The 20861-nt window shown below is 41.1% G+C and overlaps 1 protein-coding gene across 1 annotated transcript in view; it reads right to left on the bottom strand.

Moving 5' to 3' along the window:
* The window catches only part of brd7 (bromodomain containing 7), a 36697-nt gene that overhangs the window by 1209 nt on the left and 14627 nt on the right, over positions 1-20861 (bottom strand). The window contains exons 10-16 of the mRNA NM_001008007.1: positions 16195-16293; positions 12484-12619; positions 7740-7851; positions 7074-7188; positions 4911-5054; positions 3621-3764; positions 237-1214 (exon numbers count right to left, since the gene is read on the bottom strand). Coding sequence (NP_001008008.1) covers positions 1150-1214; positions 3621-3764; positions 4911-5054; positions 7074-7188; positions 7740-7851; positions 12484-12619; positions 16195-16293 — 815 coding nt within the window. The 3' untranslated portion in view covers positions 237-1149. The remainder of the gene's footprint in view (positions 1-236; positions 1215-3620; positions 3765-4910; positions 5055-7073; positions 7189-7739; positions 7852-12483; positions 12620-16194; positions 16294-20861) is intronic.

Below are 20861 nucleotides of genomic sequence, written 5' to 3'. Positions count from 1 at the left end.
ATGTAGCAGATATCCACATAAAAACGCAAGAAAATGCTAAATCTCGAGTTTTTTATGCGGATATCGGCTACATGTGCCTGCACCCGAGCTTATTCAATTCATTCGGGTGCAGGCACAGGTAGGGGAAAGTTTTATGTGTATGGAGCATATTTTCTGCAAGCGTTTTTCGGATTGCAGAAAATATGTGCCATGCGCTTCGTGTGGCATTAGCCTTTGTTAACCCCAGACCATCCCCCCTCACAGTTACGGTGCTGTGTACACTTTTACAAGATGTGGTATATTTGTATATATTACTTGTAAATGCATGAATTGTATACATATGATTTTTTATATAAAACCTATTTACAATTTATAGGCAAGGGTGAATTTGAGACACTGGGTTCTACCTCAGGTTTAATTTCAGAAGATAATCTCTGGTGTTCCAAACCATAATGTCTAGATAATGTTAATATGCATGGGAAATGAAGCTGTGTGTGCTTCATAGCCTTAAAATGTGCAGCAGTAAGAACTGCAAGTTTTATCCCTTTAATGTTAAATTGTTGTGTCCTATTTTGTACAGTTTAGAAAGCACCTTTGTCTGATCGTAGAATGCCATGCTGACTCACTTAGCAAACATAAGGTATTACACGTTAGAACTGGACCCTTTGTAACACTTATAATTCATTTTGACTTACTGGATTAACAGTTTGCCCTGCACAATTGAAAAAAAGATATAACTGAAAAAAACTGTAATTACTTTTTTCTAAACTGGAAATTCAATATAAAAAGAGTAAAGTGATTTCTGGCCTGCAGCATTTACAGTATATATAAAAAATTGTACGTTTATTAATGTATGAAATCATTTAAGAAATAATTCAATCAAAATTCCTATATTCATTAACAGATACAAAAATACAATACATTACCCCAAAGATTAGCTAAAATAAAAATGGAATTGTAAGACACCTTCTTATTGGTAACTAAAAATTGTCCCTGAGGTTTTGTTTTCCTGCTGCATAACTGCATGTCATTTTTCATTTCTATGTTGTAGCTTTTGTTTGTTTTTATGTTCCATTGCGAAAGCAATAAAAATCAATTTTATAAAAAGCACATTCTGAAATTTATTACAGTTAAACAACTGATCAGTATTTACAGGTCTTCATAGTTTCTTTATGTACCCAGGAGGGGACAATCACTTGCACGTTCGAGGATACTGGTATTTTCTTCTGTATTGGCTGCAAAGAAAAAGGAATAGAATGAAAGCTTCATTATACAACCACACAAATATGCAGTGTTTCAGGAGGACATGGTGACATGACTTTTCTGCAACTTCACACAAAGGTTTCATTTTAAAGGGGTACATAGAAGAATTCTTAAAAGCTATACATGGCTTGGCGCGTACCAAGGAGTGTTGTAGAAATTATATATACCAGGCAACTTGTTTTTTCATGAATCGTATATGTGGTACATAATTGGTAGGTTGTTACCTTCCTTCTGCGAGCAGAAGCACTCTTTTCTTATAGACTAAACAAGAACTCTGGACTAATGTTCCAATCCAAGAAAGCCCAGTGGCCTTGCCACAAGACCATGTCACCTTTCTTTTTCCCCATAGGGAACACCAACTTAGGGAAATTCACCTAGTGATAACTTGCACCCCCATCTTCCGAGTAAATAAGGTTTTCCTTGTCTTTTAAAGAATAAGTAAACCTTTTTTTTCTATTAATAAAATTACTCTAAACAGCTTCCCAGAATTGCCTACCTTTATCCCTCTGTTCTTTCTGACCTGGTTCCTCGGTTACAAGCTGAACAATGCCTCTCCTTCCTTGTTCAGAGTGAAGCCCCGCCCCCACTTCCTGTTCAGGTCTCTCATCAAGAAAAAAAACCCTGCTAATGCACAGACTGGCTCCTACTGCCTCCAGGCATGCGCAGAAGGCTCTCCACTTCGACTACAGGTAGTCAATGTAATAAGAGACCTGAACAGGAAGTGGGGGGCGGAGCTGTTTAGAGTAATTTTATTAATAGAAAAAAAAAAGGTTTACTTATTCTTTAAGGCTATTGTAGGGAGCCGCCATCCCTTGCTTTAACACACTGGTTTGGAAACCTATCCAGAATATCACAGTGGTTAGAAATGCAGTTCCATTAAAATTACTTTGTATGTTTTGCTAGCACAATTTTGTATTGTCAAAGCATTCAGATCTCATATCTCAGGTAGTGTCACTCTTTATTAATATGGTACCAACATCTTTCAGTTATGATATGCACACTACAGCCTAAATAAACCATGAACAACAATAGGGACCCTTGAATCTTTGAATGATCTATAACAGTGCAGTCCAACTGGCGGCCCGCGACCCCCCTCTGTGTGGCCCCCCACCTGTCTGGCTGCTTTGATGGCTTACCTTTGAGTAAGCATTAAATGGTATCAGTACTGTGATTAACTGGCCCCCTGCATGGTTCTCACCTCAGATTCAGGCTGTAATCCCTCTGTATTGTTTAAAAATGTAATCCCCTGTGTTTTTCACACCTTTTAATACCTGCATTGTTCACCCCCTGCAGTGTTCATACCTCAGGCTCAGACTGTAATCACTCCCATTGTTCACTTCTTCACACCTCAGACATAGGTACTGTAGGCAGAGTATGGCACATACAGCCAGCATAGGTCAGGGAGGGTATGGCACACACAGGAAGGGTAGGGCAGGCAGAGTATGGCACACAGAGGCAGCATAGGGAAGGCAGAGTATGGCACACACAGGCAGGGTAGGGCAGGCAGAGTATGGCACACACAGGCAGGGTAGGGCAGGCAGAGTATGGCACACACAGGCAGGGTAGGGCAGGCAGAGTATGGCACACACAGGCAGGGTAGGGCAGGCAGAGTATGGCACACAGAGGCAGCATAGGGAAGGCAGAGTATGCCACACACAATCAGGGTAGGGCAGGCAGAGTATGGCACACACAGGCAGGGTAGGGCAGGCAGAGTATGGCACACACAGGCAGGGTAGGGCAGGCAGAGTATGGCACACAGAGGCAGGGTAGGGCAGGCAGAGTATGGCACACAGAGGCAGGGTAGGGCAGGCAGAGTATGGCACACAGAGGCAGCATAGGGAAGGCAGAGTATGGCACACACAGGCAGGGTAGGACAGGCAGAGTATGGCACACACAGACAGCATAGGACAGGCAGAGTGCTGCCTGTGTGTGCCATACTCTGCTTGCCCTATGCTGCTTGTGGGAGGTGAACCTGGCAGGGGTTTGTTGTGGGAGTTTGTTAGCAGTTGGAAATAGCCATTAAATGGTCCCTAAGGTGTGTAATTATGTACTGGGGGTTGCTCTGCTATCCACAGGGGAGGAGGAGGCATATGGAATTTAAGAGTGTGTCTTAATATGACATAATTCTTTCACATATTAATGATGGTTGATATCCCCACAGTAAGGACCAAGCATTTGGGATTTTGCTGTGCTACCACCATTGTGATAAAATAGGTGTGGTTTGAAGTGAGTGTGGTTTCAAAAAGGGGAGTGGTCAAAACTGACTTCCATTAGCGGCCCTCCACCATGTATGCTAGATAAATTCCGGCCCTCGGCACCGTAGAAGTTGGACAGCACTGATCTATAAGATATCTGTCCTATTTAAATAGCGAGCATACCATCTGTTAGGTCAACCTCGGCTTCTTCTGAATTCAGAGATGGAAGAGTGATCCCCATTGCCTTTCGGAGTCCAGGAATGCTGACAATATCCCCTGGCTGTACCTGCTGAGCTAGCAACTTAAGATTGTCATTTACTCGCTCCGCTGAAAGTACAAAACGGGAAAATTTTAACAGAACAATTGAACAATTAAAAAAAAAAAACCATCCTCTAAAATGTTTACCAATACCTGCTGAGTTAAGTAATCCAACCTGCATTAAGGACCTTCTTGTGAGGCATTTATCTTCTGTTGTATTGCTAATTCTAGATATTGTTGTACAAAGAAATAAAAGCACTTTGTGTCCCTAAGAACATAATTAATCTTACATTTCCTCAAGTAAACCGATATGTTATGTAGAAAAAGCAGGATGCTTCCACAAAGATGCAACTCCTGAGGTAATATATTATTTATAATTAATATATAATCACAATTATAGTCATGTCTAGTGATGAGCAAATCTGTCCTATTTCACTTCACCATAAAATTTGCGGAACTGTGGCTATGGGCAACTTTTTGATGTGATTGCTACTTTTTTCTCACTCCATACACATTAAAGTTAATAGGTGTTTTTTTTGTATTGGCATATTTTCGCGAAAAACATCTCAGATCCTTCCAGCCCCTTTATCAACTAGTAGATATTCCTTTAGACTCTTTTTTAGTAAAAATTTTGCATTGCATATTCAAGGTAGGACCTTACCAATGTTTTGTAAGGAGATTGAATTACACTCTCCTTCATTGATTCTATACCCTTTTTAATACAGCATGATGCCTTGTTGGCGTTTCCTGCTCCTGACTGTCATTGCTTGCTACAGCTAGGTCTTTTCTTTATTTATGAATGTTTTATAAAACATAACAGCAAAATAATATCAGTAAAGTGAGCAACATTACTATGGAGAAAGACATTTTCATTAAGGGGGGGAAGAAAGGTGCATACTCTTCCACCAGGATCTCCATGCCTTGGTTTGGCAAACAAAACATACAAAACAAAACAAAACAAAACATTAGATCATTTGGCTAGTCCCTAAATCAGTATTTTCTTTATTCTGGCACCTACCTGTACAGAAAGGTTAACAGCATATTAAATTCATGTGTACTATGGACTATAACAAACAAAAGCAGATCTACGGCCCTCTAGAACTCCAACTCTTGATATCAATAACTGCAGCAACAGCAAGTAGTTTTTAGGCTGGACATGTAGGTACTAGAGTTAACATAACTCTGACTTCCCAGTGCAACTGTAGATGTACATACCAATCTGGATTTCCTTTGCAGATGGTGCCAGCAGACAGACCATATTTGGAGGAGGCTTTGTACTTAAGCGATCATTCTGAACCTCCTGTAAGTCTTGCAGGAGCTTTGTAGTCTCATCAAGCTTTCGTTGAAACCTTTCTGCTTCTGTAATGAAATTAGAGATTTTACTTTCAGAACCTTAGTGCTACCAAAGACTTAGCTGCTGGGCTGTAATTACATACCTCCTTAACAATTTTAATCAGCACAGCATCTTTTAGCATCACAGCATATTTGTTTTAATTAAGAAAAAAAAAACTTAAACCTGACTGCAGACCCCAGCACGAGGAAATAAATTTAAAAAGAAGCATACGCCATTTGAGTTAATTAATTTAAAAAATTACCTAGAACATTTTAATACAACAACCACTTACTGACTCTCACATTCAAAGCAGTCCATAACTTTGCCCCACCCAACATCTCTGAACTTATCTCTAGACTCCAACCTGCTCCTCTACTGATCTTCTCCTCAAATCCTCTCTCATTACCTCCTCACACACTCGCATTCAAGACTTTGCAAGGGCTGCCCCACTTCTCTGGAATTTACTCCCACAATCTGTCAGACTTTCTCCCAATCTCTCTGCCTTCAAAAGATCTCTAAAAACACATTTATTTCGTTTAACATAACCTCAAGTGTACTGCTAAAAGCAATAACCTGTGCCACACCTTTCACATTGCTTAGCTCTGATCTTGCCCATTCCCACACCAAGGGGCAGATTTACTAATTCACGAATGGACCGAAAGCGCCCAATTGCGTTTTTTCGTAATGATCGGTATTTTTGCGACTTTTTGTTGGCGTCGCAAAAAAATCAGATTGGTTTTTCCGTCGTTTACAATCGCTCAATACGAAAAAAAATTGCGACAACGCCGAAATAGTCTCGCAACATATGATAAAGTCGTGGCGGCGATGAAAAAGTTGCAAAATTTTCGTTTCCAATCCGATTTTTTCCCTTTCGGTATTCGGATTCGTGGATTAGTAAATCTTCCCCCTTGTGTCTCAACTAATTCTCCTTGTAAATTTTGTAAGCTCTTTTGGGCAGGGCTCTCTTTACCTCTTGCATCAGTTATTGATTGCTTTATATGTTACTCTGTATGCCCAATGTATGAAACCCACGTATTGTACAGCACTGCAGAATATGTTGGTGCTTTATAAATATATGTTAATAATAATCTCCTACCTATCATACACTGGACTACAGAATATGCTTGCCCCTCACCACTTAGCCTCTGTCACAGTGATGAACCTGCTTGCTCCCACAATTACTCACAGTTAACAGAATGCATAAAAATGTGGAAGGCGGCATTTGTAAGAGATTACTGTGGTTCAGCCACATATAATTTTTTGCATGCATCGATTTCAGTTCATTTGAATGGGGAGGTATTTTTTGGTGGGTTGTCACTTGTGGGATAGACAATTTCCCAAAATGCCAAAGTTTCCATCTGCCGTCAGCCCCATGTAGTTAAATTTGAAATTCAAAAATGACTTTGCTGTAAGACCCAGCAATAATTGATGGCAGGATTTGAAACTGCTTAGTAAAGTTTAATTAGTATTAGAGAGAGAATTTACTAAGCATTACTTTCATGAGAGAATCTATCCTTTAACATACAGTGAAACTGGCAACAAGAAGACCTTAAAAATTTTGTTGATTTTTTTTCTCACGTATGTCAAGTTTGTTTGCATTTGGTGTATGTGTCCATGTGGTCAGTCACTGTTTGTCGCAGGAATGCACAAGTGAATTACTGAGTAATGTTACCGACCACAGAGCATTGTAAATAGGTGCTGGGAAATACTGTGCCAGTATAGCCATCAATGTTCCCTCTTAGCTGTGTACGCGAGTTAAGTTCAATTAATGACATGAATGCACACATTTGGGAATACAGAAAATCCCATCCACATCCCTGTGCTTACAGCTTTTAAGCATAGTTTATAAAATATTTTTCTGTGCACACAACCAACAAAATAATTAGGGAACCTTGGGCAGAGGGCAGCAACACAAACCATGACAGTTTCCAGAATTGCATGGGAGAATGTAAAATAAAACACCAGTAAGATAGATACATACATAAATAAAAAGTTCATACATTAATTTTCTTATCTCTGTGTAGTCTGCTAAACAAGTTTCATACCTTCCGAGTCAAAGACTTCATCAAATAGTCCCAAACCAAACACATTCTTTAGGCAAGCAAATTGGTCTTGTACATTGGTGAGTCCCTGTCTTGCTGAAAATTCACTAACCGCTGCCTTTAATAAAAAAAAAAACAACAACTCTGATTAACACACTATATGCCTCTGGGAATAACATTAATAAAATGACTACTAAAGTAATAACATACTGGTCACCCACTATATAAATGAATATTTGCTTCTCCCTGGCATTAGGTCTCCTGAGATCTGCTTGTTAGGAATAATAGACAAATAAGTGCCCCTTCAGAAATTTAGAACATTATTAATGAAGTGGTTGAGCCCCATTTCTTCCACACTTCAACAATGGGTTGAGCTAATAAAAGGTACATTGCCACTGATCAAATTGACATACAACATCTGGAGTACACCCGGGAAATTTGAGAAAATATGGGAACCCTGGATGGATGCCAACCCCAGCATATCTCTACCAGATGACTAACCCACACAACTCTTTGTGTACTCTGACAACTTGATGCTACACTGCTTTTCAATCTTAAAACTGTCACTTAGTATTTGATATATGTGACTGTACCTAATTATGTTGTAAGTGCTAACTTTTTATCGGTTTATTTTTTTTTCATTTTTATAAGTGAATCAGATATGCTTACTCTACTCTCATCTCTTTCTGTTCTTGAGTACTCTCCATCTGTGAATGCATCAAGTATACAGTCTGCCATCCCATAAGGTTTTTCAAGTGTTTTCTCCAAAAACTCCTGGATACTAACAATATAAAAATTGCAAATTACAATCAGAAAAGAAATAATTAGTATACAAACCAGCAAGGTATTATGGACAACATCATAAACGAAGAGGAGAGCATCATGGACAACATGCTAACAATAGAATGTTATATCTCACACAAATAGAAATAAATATGGCATTGAACAGGTATACAGATACTGTAGTTTAAAAAAAATACATGTTACATTGCATTATACAACTCCTATACATAGGATTACATTTTTTGAGCTGATTTTAAGAATATTTCGCTAAAAGGTTAGTTGCTACTAGCTTTTTAGGGAATTTTTCTTTAAAGGAGAAAGAAAGGTAAAAACTACCGTATATACTCGAGTATAAGTCGATCCGAATATAAGCCGAGGTACCTAATTTTACCTAAGAAAACTGGAAAAACGTATTGACTCGAGTATAAGCCTAGGGGAAATGCAGCCGCTACTGCTAAGTTTTTTTTTTTTTAACTGTCAGGCAAGTTTGGGAAGGCTAAGGAAGTAATGATAGTAATGATAAGATGGAAATCCAAGCAACTGGCAAGCTTTGGTAAATATCATATATACCATATATGCGGATTCCCAAATCATCAGTGTCTGCTGCCTCTTCCATTGGCTTGGCTTGTGAGTGAAGCACACTGTGCTCTGCATGTGAGCCACACTGAGTGGGAGCATTATGTGCTAGAAAATATTGGCCTCTGTTCTCATAACATAGCTATAACAGTTAACTTATTCCTTGTCCTTCAGGCCCCCTGGCTCATCTGTATACTGAGACACCTTCACTGCTGGTTCTGACTCTTGAGACCATTACATGGCTTAGAGGGCACAGCTTGCAAAGTGCTGGGAATTATAATGGTCATTGCACCAATTTTTGGATTCCTCGGGTTCCACCCGATCCTCTGTAGCCACCTATAAAGCCCACAAGCCCCCTGGCTCATCTGTATACGGAGAGGCATTGCAGCATAGGCTGGTGGCTTTGAAGGGGAGAGCAGGAGACCATATTTAGCCCAGTTAGGATTTATATATATTTCTTACCTATAGCTGCGAGGAGAAGGAGTAACCCACGCTGTGTACGCTCCCATAATGTCCTTCCAGTGCATGAAGCTGGCGAGCACGAACGCAAATGACACAATACAATGCAGGCAGTGGGACTTGTGTGAATGGTTTGGGAGGGAGACATGTCTGTGCTGGCGCTGTTCCTGGGCAGGTCTCCGCTGGCTGCGCTGAGAGGCAGACATGTCATAGCGGAGAGCAGGAGCCGGGGCCGCCATGTGCTGCGAGTTACTGCCCTCAAGTGCCGGCAGCTGTGCGGCCCAGAGCGGGCATGGATGGGGGGCTGGACCCTACTCACAGACCCACTGCCCCGCCATCAGCTACCAGGTCGGACTCCTACACTCGGACAGGCCACATGGGGAGCCGGGTAAGATACCGTATATATGCTGCGCAAGTTACAAGTGCCGGCAGCTGTGAGGCCCGGAGCGGGCATAGATGGGGGACCCTACTCACAGACCCGCCATCAGCTCCCAGGTCGGACTCCTACACTCGGGCAGGCCACATGGGGAGCCGGGTAAGATACCGTATACCGCCTGTCAGTTCTTCCACGGGGGGTGATGGTGCGTCTGTGCGCAGGGAATGACATCTATATTACTCGAGTATAAGCCGAGGTCGACTTTTTTAGCACATTTTTGGTGCTGAAAAACTTGGCTTATACTCGAGTATATACGGTAAGTAAGCTTTATCAGAAAGGTCTATGTAAATACAGCCATAAGCGCTTCCAGTAATGCTGCTATCAAAAGAAACACAGGATTTCTTGTCTTTTTTGTAAACATGATGTTCCAGTGTCTGACTTCCTCTCTCAGAAACAGCCTTAAAGGGGATATATACCATAAATTTTTACAATTTACTAAACCATGTCAAATAACGTAAAACAGAAGGAAGTGCTTTTATTTTAATACCTTTGGCTTCAAATATGTCCATAACTGCTTGAAAACTGTGCTCTACCCAGACCTTTTGCCAGCTTCCGGTTTAGACTCTTCAGTATATCACTCAGAGCCGCCGGCCCTCATATACTTCTATGACACCCTCACCTACTTAAAGTGAATATTCATAGTGGGCTTAGCGAGCTCACAGACAGTCTGTTCCTGCTCTACTCGCTCCTCTCCCCCCCCACCTGGCAGAAGCACAAGCAGAGAGACACAGAAGGAGGGAGGGGTTTTCCCTGCTACTGCTGAGTAAAGCCTGTCAGTCAGTGCTGTGACCAGTTCCTGTGGGAGACTAAAGGACACTCCCATGTCTCATTTTGCTCTGGCTTCAGACTTGAGTGGTTGTCTTTGCAGCTCTCATATAATGGCAGTTTTAGGAGGTAAAATGCTTTCAAAACATCTTTATTTCGGCATCATTTAACATTTTGAGGGAGGATGAATATTATAACTGAATATGAACTTTATATAAAATGTCTACTTTAATTCCTGAGGCCAAAGTCTGCACAGTTCTCTCCTCTCTCCCCTCTGCTGCCCCCCCCCTCCCACTAGAATGCTAATAACTCCTTCCCCCCTGCCTTAGGGATGTATGATCTCAGCTATAATGGCTAGAGCTTCAGGCAGGAAGCTACCTAAAATGCTGTCTTAAGCAAAGGAAGAAAGTTTCTAAAGCCGTTTACTCAGGTATGTTAATGGTTTCTGCCGAATAAATATATTGTTCTAGGTGGCACTAATGTGGCAAATCTATTGGCAGTAAAATACTAAGATGACTTCCCTTCCACTTTAAATCAGCTCAAAAAAAAAAAATCTACTTCCAGCTAGCTGCTTTCTTGGGCTGTGCTCTGTGCACTTTGCAAGCCAATCAGCAGGGCACTAATCTTTCTTTGTGTAAACAAACAGCTGTGATGGGGACGCATCCAGTACTCAATTGTAACCAAGACCACAGAGGATATAATAAGTGCTTCAATGAAACGGTCAGACTTAAATCAGGCACCATACAGTATTCAGCATTGCCTACGCAAAAATAATTTTTCAAATTCTACATGTTTCCATTAAAAAGGTAACCATCACTATAATACAATACAATGGCACAATAAAGAGAAGTCAGTGTGGAGCATGTCTGGATCAAGATTCAAAACAGCACGACAAAGTATATAAAAGCCAACCCAATTTAAAAACAACCTTTATGGGGGCATTTACTAACTTTTTTTTACGATTCAAATTTTTTGCTCCAAAACTCGAAAAAGTTGAGAGAAAAAAAAAAAGGTTGCAGCTTTTTTTGAGATTTACAAAACCTATAAACTATAAACAGCTGAAACCTGTCGAGATCACATAGAACTCAATGGCAGATGTCCCTTCCCTGAAGGATCTTGCTTTGCAACTTTAGAGTTTGGGTTTTTGACGCTGGTTTTTTTGTGCAACAATTCTAAAAAGTAGCGATTTGACAAAATTAGATAACTGGGCAGCAAACTGGAAAATGAGGTTCAATGTTGATAAGTGCAAAGTTATGCACTTTGGTAGAAATAATATAAACGCAAACTATCTACTGAATGGTAGTGTGTTGGGGGTTTCCTTAATGGAGAAGGATCTAGGGGTTTTTGTTGATAACAAGTTGTCTAATGCCAGGCAGTGTCATTCTGTGGCTACTAAAGCAAATAAAGTGCTGTCTTGTATAAAAAAGGGCATTGACTCAAGGGATGAGAACATAATTTTGCCCCTTTATAGGTCCCTAGTAAGGCCTCACCTTGAGTATGCAGTGCAGTTTTGGGCTCCAGTCCTTAAGAAGGATATTAATGAGCTGGAGAAAGTGCAGAGACGTGCAACTAAACTGGTTAAGGGGATGGAAGATTTAAACTATGAGGTGAGACTGTCGAGGTTGGGGTTGTTTTCTCTGGAAAAGAGGCGCTTGCGAGGGGACATGATTACTCTGTACAAGTACATTAGAGGGGATTATAGGCAGTTGGGGGATGTTCTTTTTTCCCATAAAAACAGCGCACCAGAGGTCACCCCTTTAGATTAGAGGAAAGGAGCTTCCATTTGAAGCAGCGTAGGTGGTTTTTCACGGTGAGGGCAGTGAGGTTATGGAATGCCCTTCCTAGTGATGTGGTAATGGCAGATTCTGTTAATGCCTTTAAGAGGGGCCTGGATGAGTTCTTGATCAATCAGAATATCCAAGGCTATTGTGATACTAATATCTACAGTTAGTACTAGTGGTTGTATATATAGTGTATGTATGTGAGTGTATAGATTGGTAGGTGTGGGTTAAGTGTGCTGGGTTTACTTGGATGGGTTGAACTTGATGGACACTGGTCTTTTTTCAACCCTATGTAACTATGTAACTATATGTGTGACAGTAACACATTTATTTTTTAGAGATAAAGCAGAACATAAACATATTAATGAAGACGAGACTCTCTGAAACTGAAAAATGGATACATAGTGAAAACTGATGAAAGGAAAGGATTTTTTTTTTAATTAAATTAACAGGCTATGACTTTTGGTATGGATTTTGCAGTTTTTGTTTAGGTGCCTTGTTATACCAATTAATAAATAAAATGAAACTTGCTTTGACAATAACATCAGTTGCTAAGGTAAAAAATGTACACATAAAATTTTAAGCCACTAAAAGAACAAAGCTGAAGAACTACCTGAATGTTCCATGGAGGCTAGGCTCTTCTCCGTAGGTTGAGTAGATTAAATCAGAGTCATCCTTGCTGACATTTGCAAATGTTGAGTCATAGCATGGGGCATAGGATGTGAATGGTCCATAATTCAAATATAACACTATAGATAAACAATTGAGATATATTTAATCATCACTAAAATCATGCAAAAATGGCTTGCACAACTAAAAGGACAATAAGCATGTTTATACAGTTTCATTGTGAAACAAGGAATTCCACAACAGTTTCCGCAACATATTTAAAAGGAATACTGTTGGGAAAACATGTTTTTCAAAATGCATTAGTGCTGCTCCAGCAGATTTCTGCACCGAAATTTGTTTAAAAGAGCAAACAGGTTTTTTTTAATTTTGAAATTTGACATGGGGCTGGCCATTTCTATACACTCCCAGGTGACATGTGACCTGTGCTCTAATAAACCTCAGTATCTCTTTACTGCTGCACTCCAACTTGGAGTGATATCAAGCCCCCCCAGCAAACAATCAGAAAAAGAACTGGCAGGTAACAAGACAGCAACTCCCCAACACCTCTGCTTAAGGATTTAGCTCATGGAGGCACTATCAGTTCATGCAGCTAATAGCATTGCTGGTAGTGTGCTGAAATTTGGGAAGTTGGTAAACGTGCAAAACTGCCTTTACTGCCCACAATAAATTTAGGGTAGCATTAAGCATTTTTCTTCAGCTAAAAAACACTGTGGAAAAACTGGCCCATGTGACATTTGCCACAATTAACTTGTACAGTAAAGCGTATATAGATATATACACATGGAATGCACTTGTAAATAATGGTACACTGACTGGCAGAAGTAGTGGCACCTAAAATAAATTCATTACAGTGAGAGACATTGGGTAGTGGCACCAAAAATAGATTAAATACAGTGAGAAATAGTGGGAACTTTAGCCTTAAAGGACAAGGCAACACAAAATATAATGTTTTGCCTAATAAAAGAAAACATAATTCTAAGCAGCTTTGCAATATACATTTATTACAAATTTGTAATGGTTTTTGAGTTATTTGTATATATAATTGCTATTAAAAGCAGTGTTTGCCTGTCCTTTTCAATTCTCTGCCCTGGTGGCTGACTGTTGAAACAATGTAACACAAGGCAGCAGATTGACAGACCTGTATTGCTGGAGAAGACTGACAGTTGCAACATTGTTTAAAAAGTAACAACCAGGAGTTCAGCAAATGCTGCTTTCAATAGCACTTACATTTACAAATAACTTTTAAAGCCCTACAAATTTTTGATGATTTCATATTGGAAAATTGCTTGGAATTATGTTTTCTTTGGGGTTTACATGCCCTTTAAATACATGAAAAACAATGAGAGGCAATAATTTCTGACACACCAGTCCCCTCCCAAAAAGCAGGTTTCCTGGATAAGGTTTTAGCATTGTAGAGGCCAAAATGAAGTCATTGTGCTCACTTAGTGGTAGACCTGAGAATAGCACCCAAGCAGGAAAAACCCTGTTTTACTAATTATGTGACTTAGGCCCCAGTGGAAGAAACAATAGCTTATCTGAAAGCAGTTCTATTGTGTAATACTGGCTCCTTCTAAAAGCTCAGAATCAGGCACAATGCACTGAGATGTCTGCCTACACACCAATATTACAACTTAAAAAAACAAAAAAAAACAAAGGGTAAGGGGTCCAATAATGCAGTAGAAAGATGTATTTACCTATTTTTGTTTTGTCAAAATGTGTACTTTCGGAAAACATATGGTTTTCTAGGGTCTCCATACTGTTAGGGGGTCTTATGGCACATAATGCACATGCCCGTAGCTTATATTGCAGCGTATACACTTTGTATGTACTAACGTCCTTTTGGGGTCTCTAAATGTCAGATACATTGGTGATCCTATGCACAATGGGCATCAAACTGTTCAGTGGACCCTTAGCTTTCAGATTTAGGGTGTGCTTTCTTGCTACCTTATGTTATGTGGGAGATAAAGTGCTTGAAAGTGGAAGATTTGATGTGATTTTTGGGTATTTCATCAAAACTGGCAATTTTGGGAAAGCATTGCGAGTCTATAGTTTGGAGTAGAAAGACATGGGTACCAATTTTGAATTTGCCCAAATGTGTACTTTCCAAAAATATATGGTTTTGGGGGGGTCAATGTATTTTTTTGTGTTTTTACCCCACAGAAAATGCAGTTAACGTGTTGAATTTTCAGTAGCTAAAGAGATCTCCGGGGCAATTTGTATGTACTAACTTCCTTTTGGGGTCTCTAAATTCCAGATACTTTAGTAAATCCTATGCACAATGGGCATCAAACTGTTCAGTGGTCCCTAGGCTTTCATACTTAGGATGTATATTCTTAGTACCTAATGTTATGTGGGAGATATGATGCTCGAATGTGGAAGATGAGGCGATTTTTTTAGAATTTTCATAATTTTTTATAGAAACTGCTAAATTCAGTAAAGCATTGCCGTTTGGTACTTAGGAGTTGGGACACATACAGTGGATATAAAAAGTCTACACACCCTTGATAAAATGTCAGGTTCCTGTGCCGTACAAAAATGACACAAAGATAAATCATTTCAGAACTTTTTCCACCTTTAATGTGACCTATAAACTGTACCACTCAATTGAAAAACAAACTGAAACCTTTTAGGTGGAGGGAAAAAAACCAAAAAAACTAAAATAATGTGGTTGCATAAGTGTGCACACCCTCTTCTAACTGGGGATGTAGATGTGTTCAGAATTAAGCAATCACATTCAAAATCATGTTAAATAGGAGTCAGCATACACATGCCATCATTTAAAGTGCCTCCGATTAACCTCAAATTAAGAGCAAACTAGAGCAGCTGAACTTTGTTTGCCTACCTAAACTTAGCCCTTCCCTCAGTAAAAGCCCCTAAACTGAGAGAGCACAGAATGTTTACAAAAGTCTGGCACTAAGGGGAAACGAAATGTGAAATTAAAGGTAAAAATGAAGTTAGCTTGATCAGAAAGGTCTATGTAAATACAGCCATAAGCACTGCACCGACTTCTCTGAAAAAAGATTAGTTGTGTCTGTAATTCCTGAGCCACAGACACACAGCTTTCTTTTCTCTGCTCTTTCCTGCTCCCCCCTCCCTCAAGAATGCTAAGAACTCACTCCCTCCCCCTTAGGAATGTGGATCTCAGCCAATCAGCAGGAAGCTGACTCACAGTCTTACTAACTGAGCATGTTCACTTAGTCTGCATGTCTTGTACAGGAGTGAGGCATTATGGGAACTTTCTTTACACAGCTCAGCGTTTTTTCTTCCTGTTTGGCTTCAGATCTTCTGAACAGGTGAAATATGGGGGACTTAAGGACACTATTGAGCCAACTGAAGGTATGCCTGCAGCTCGAGATTAACTCTTTACTAGCCTTTCCTTCTCCTTTAAAGGGTTTTAAAAAAAAAAAAAAAAAAAAAAAAAAGCAGACTGAGCATGCATTTTTCCCCTAATATGAGAATTGCCTGGAAACAAAAAAAATTAGATTGGGTTCACTGTGGGGAGGCCGAATATATTATCCTTTAACTATTCCATGAACTAAAAAAGTTTCAAAAGGCAGTCAGGTGTGGGTAAATGAGTTAGCATTTTGTTCGATAAGAGAATATTTGTGCCAGTAATAGTGACTTCTTGAAATGGCTTTTTGAAATTTTTAAATTCAATCACAACTTCAAGGACAAGGTTTTTTCTTTCACTAACCTGGGGTGACCTTGTTGCGTTTATCTTCTTTAAACCCCTGGAGTGAATTTACTCCCGCTTGCAGTCTTGTTGTGGATCCAAGGATGCCATGACCAGCTTCTAATAAAATAAAAAATACTTTTTAAAGAACTAAAGCACAACAAAAAATAAAAATAAACTAGAAATGGTTTACCTTATGTTTTAGGTTTCTGTACCTACCTAAGACCACATAACCCATGTTGCTCATGAACCACTGGTTGGGGATCACTGATTTACAACAACCCTTAAGTTTAGTTTGTCAGCAGCAAACCAGAGTTTACTGAACATTTGCAGTGCCACGGATATTTAAAAGATGGTCCAACAAGATACAAGAATGGAAGCTGCTATGGACTATTTTGAAGTCATGGATCATTACGGTTATCAAGATGAGGCAACTACTGAGGATTGTACAGCAAGTTCACTATAAAAAAAAAAAACAGCTTTTCTGGCCGTATTCTTAGGCTGTAGTTCTTCTTTAAACCGTACTGTACAGGATTAATACATCATAAATCTCCCCAAAACCACAGAACAAGTCTCTCCTGAAGTATGCAGTCCAGTTTTAGTTTCCAGTACACAAAAATGACATTATAGGAATTGAGGGGGAAGATATTATTGTACAGGTATAGGACCCCTTATCCAGAAGGCTTGGGACCAAGGGTATTCAGGATAAGGGGCCTTTCCGTAATTTGGATCTCCATACCTTAGGTCTACTAAAAAAAAAAAATATAAAAAAAATCAATAAAACATTGATTTATTGCACTTTAAGTGCAATACTGCAAAAAGCATTTTTTAAAGAAGAACTAAACCACCCTAGGTACAACAGCCCCCTTCAAATGCTCCCTATCAGCACCCCTTACTTTTCCCTCCCCTTAAAGTCAATTATATAGAAAAGTGCTCTAATTTAAGTTTATGGTAGCAGGTGCAGGTCAATATATTTGTTAAAGGGGTATTTCAGCTTTTTAGTTTATTGCAGAATTTTTTTTGCTTTTTATTTTACTTTCTGTTCAGCAGCTATCCAGTTAGAAATTTTAGCAGCTATATGGTTTCTAGGATACAATTTACCCTAGCAACCAGTAAGTGGCTTAAAACAGTGGAATATGAAAAAGGAGGGAACCTCAATAGAAACATAAGTAATAAAACGAAGCAAAAAAAATCGGACCTTATTGAATCCTATTTGCGAGCTGGATAGGGGCAGGCAAATAAATTAAAGGTGAACCACCCCTTTAATCCACACATGTGGATTTCATAGGTGGGTAGCAACTTACCAAAGATAAAGGAAAAGTTCACCCTTACAGATTTTATAGCTGGACTTGGATTTTAAATTATCCATCCTAGACTATGTACAGAAGGTACCACAAACATAGAGTCTGTCTTTCTAAATGAACAGGTTCGAGAGATGTAGGTCCTAAAAGCTCGTACTACATCCAGTGCAGTTTAGCTTTCTTGTCATTCATAAAGGAGAATGCAAGTCGAAATTTAAAAAGCATACTGCCCAATAGTCCTCCTATTGTTTAGTAAAAACGCTACATTTTGGCTCACCTAATCAAATATTTACTCAGTCACACTTACCGTATATACTCGAGTATAAGCCGAGTTTTTCAACCCCCAAAATGTGCTGAAAAAGACAGCCTCGGCTTATACTCTAGTATATACAGCAGCACCAGCAAACCCAGCGCTGGCGAGTACATGCGGCAACAGCACCCCTCGTGGCCGTACGGGTAGATATGGCAGCAGCACCAGTACCCCAACCGCAGCCCCCCTGGACGGACGAGTACATACGGCAGCGGGTCCCGCCGGCGGACGCACTCGCGTGCATATACGGCAACGCTCCGGACGGGTCCCGCTGCACGGCGCACAGGGAACTTGTGGCAGTAATAGGAGCCGCTTTGAAGTGCCAGTGCCCGCGAGTTACTTACGCATCTCTCCCTTACGCAAGTGCTGACCCGCCTTCCCCAAGTGGCACCACCTGTCTCCCTGTGACTGCACCGCGCTGAGGGGCAGCTCCGCCTGTGGAACCCACATGGACTCACGTAAGTCCCGATCTGCGGGGGTGCGAGGTTAGAGGTCACACTTGTCCCCCATTATGAGTCCCTTCTCCACAGGGGTGCCCCCACTGCGTCCCTTACCATAATCTTCCTAATGGCTGCCTTCTAGGATTCGCACATAATATTTCAGATTTACTGGCTGTTACAGACGCTGTGAGCCGGTAGTATTTCCGCTCTTACTAAAGTATTTCAGATAGCAAGAATAAATCAGACTGCAAATGTTTAGAACGATCCATGTGCTGCGTGTCCCTGTTCCCAAGTTCCCCCAGTATCTTCCCCAAGTGCTTCATTCCTTCTCCCCAAGTACCCCAGTATCTTCCCCAAGTTCCCCCAGTATCTTCCCCAAGTGCTTTATTCTGTCTCCCCCAATGGGGAACATGAGGAGCACGGGGAACTTGTGGCACCCATATGTGAGTACATGGGGTCCACACTTCTGGCCACAAGTAGAAGCTTTGCTGTCAGTTGTGCTGGGAGACATGTTGCATTGCGATGGGAGCACACAGCAGGATGGGATCGCACACAGCAGGATTGCAAGTACTTGATACTTAGTATGGCAGCTTCCTTAGCCTTCCCAAACTTGCCTGACAGTTAAAAAAAAACACCCTAGGCTTATACTCGAGTCAATAAGTTTTTCCAGTTTTCTTAGGTAAAATTAGGTACCTCGGCTTATATTCGGATCGGCTTATACTCGAGAATATACGGTACTTCACATTTTCTGTTTTCTTGAACAGGCTGCCATCTTTAAAAAGGTATTCTCCCTTCCTTTCCCTCCTTGCTTCATACTGCACATGTGTTTCATTCCCTCTCCCCCCCCCTTCCCCTCTGGCAGATCCGCTTCTGATTGGCTGGTGGGCATGTGTAGCTCAGAACAGGAGACAGGATCAAGTTACACACGTGCATTGCTACTGAAGGCTGACGCTGGCAGCTTACAGGAAGGGGAGAGAGATTTCAGTGATGTCACTGGAGTCTTCTAACTGCTGCAGGCTGCCAGCACCATATCTCAGAGAAGCAAGCAGGGATCTGGGAATTTAGATATGCAGTAAGTACTTAAAAAGAATGCCTTTAGACTTACTTTTAATTTATATTAACCTTTCCTTGTCCTTTAAGACTATTACAAAATGACAGCAGAGTAATTTCTGTATTTATGTGAAAAGCACCTTAAGTAGAAAACCAGGGACTGTCCTTTACCCTGTTATTGTGAAACACCAAAACCAGTTTGGAACAAGAAAGAGCCCCCAGCTCAACTGCCGATATAGCGACCAAGAAAACAGTCTTCCAGCTTAGAAACTCTAAACCTACCTCCTTGATAGTCCCTTTGAAACACTGAAGTACGTTAGGACTAGGTTAAGAACCCACGGATTTACCGGGTGTCAGAATGGAGGTGAGATTCTTATAACACACTAAAGAAAGGTATGGCATCATCCAAGAGAGCTATTCACTCTTGAACAAGTACAGACAAGGCTGATACCGGAGATTTTAGAGATCCTAAGCTAAGCCCCTTCTGAAGTACTGTTTGTAGAAATTCCAAAATCCTTGGTATTTTGAACTCCGCAAAGTCGAATCCTTCTGACTCACACCACAACAGGTTGCACTCCCACACCCTACTGTATATCCTGGATGTGGTAGGTTTTCAAGCCTTAATCACGGTCATGATAAAGTCTCCAGAAAATCCTTTCCATCTTAGTACTGCCGCCTCAAGAGCCATCCCGTTAAGGAAAAGAGTTAAAGCTTGTGGTGGAGCAAAGGTCCCTGAGACAGAAGCCGTAGGAACACTGGGAGTTCTACTGGAGGTTCCAACAACAGGTTTAAAACGGAATACCAAGATCTCCTGGGCCAGCATGGGGCCCACAAGGATTACTGTGACTGGTTCTCTGGAGATCTTCCACAGGACCCATGGTAGCATGGGGAAAGGCAGGAACACGTAGGGAAGTCGAAATTGCTAGGGAACTATCATTGTGTCCACGCCCTCTGCTAGTGGGTCTCGACACCTTGCAAAAAAACAAGACAGTTTCCAATTGTGTCTGGACGCCATTAGATGGATTTCTGTATCCCCCGAATCTTTTGGCCAAAATTCATAGTAACATAGTAAGTTAGGTTGAAAAAAAGGAGGAGATTGTGATACTCACCGTGGGACACAGGGACCATGAGGTATAGTAAGTATTAGCAGGAGGCAGGACACTAGAATAGGAAAAAGAGGACTAAAGCCAGCGCCGGATTTCTGATCCGGGCGCCCCAAGGCCGCCCCCTGCGCGAACCCCGTAAACCCCCCTCCCCTGCGCAGCAGCGAGCGCATGCGCAAACTCCCTCGCTGTCCCAGTAACTCCAGGGTGGGGGATGGAGAGTGGCAGGAGCCTTCAGGATGAAGAGCGTTGTGAGGAAAAGGTGCAATCCGGACGGAGGAGGCGTGCGAAGAGAAAGCTCGCGGAAAGAAAAAGGGCGCGAATGTGCGCTCCAGCGAAGAGGCTGACATCGCAAGTGCAGGAAGTGGAACGCATCTGTCTGTCTGTCGGGTCCAGGGGAGCCGGAGAGGCGGTGAAGGTTGCTGAAGTCTGTGAGTACATTGGCAGGCAGGGCTAAGTAGTGAGAGAGGCAAGGCTGGCTGCA

Source organism: Xenopus tropicalis, chromosome 4 (assembly GCF_000004195.4).
Source record: "Xenopus tropicalis strain Nigerian chromosome 4, UCB_Xtro_10.0, whole genome shotgun sequence".
NCBI classification, from domain to species: Eukaryota; Metazoa; Chordata; class Amphibia; order Anura; family Pipidae; genus Xenopus; species Xenopus tropicalis.
The sequence above is the reverse complement of the archived record's forward strand: the minus strand, read 5'-3'. Positions and strand labels throughout refer to the sequence as shown.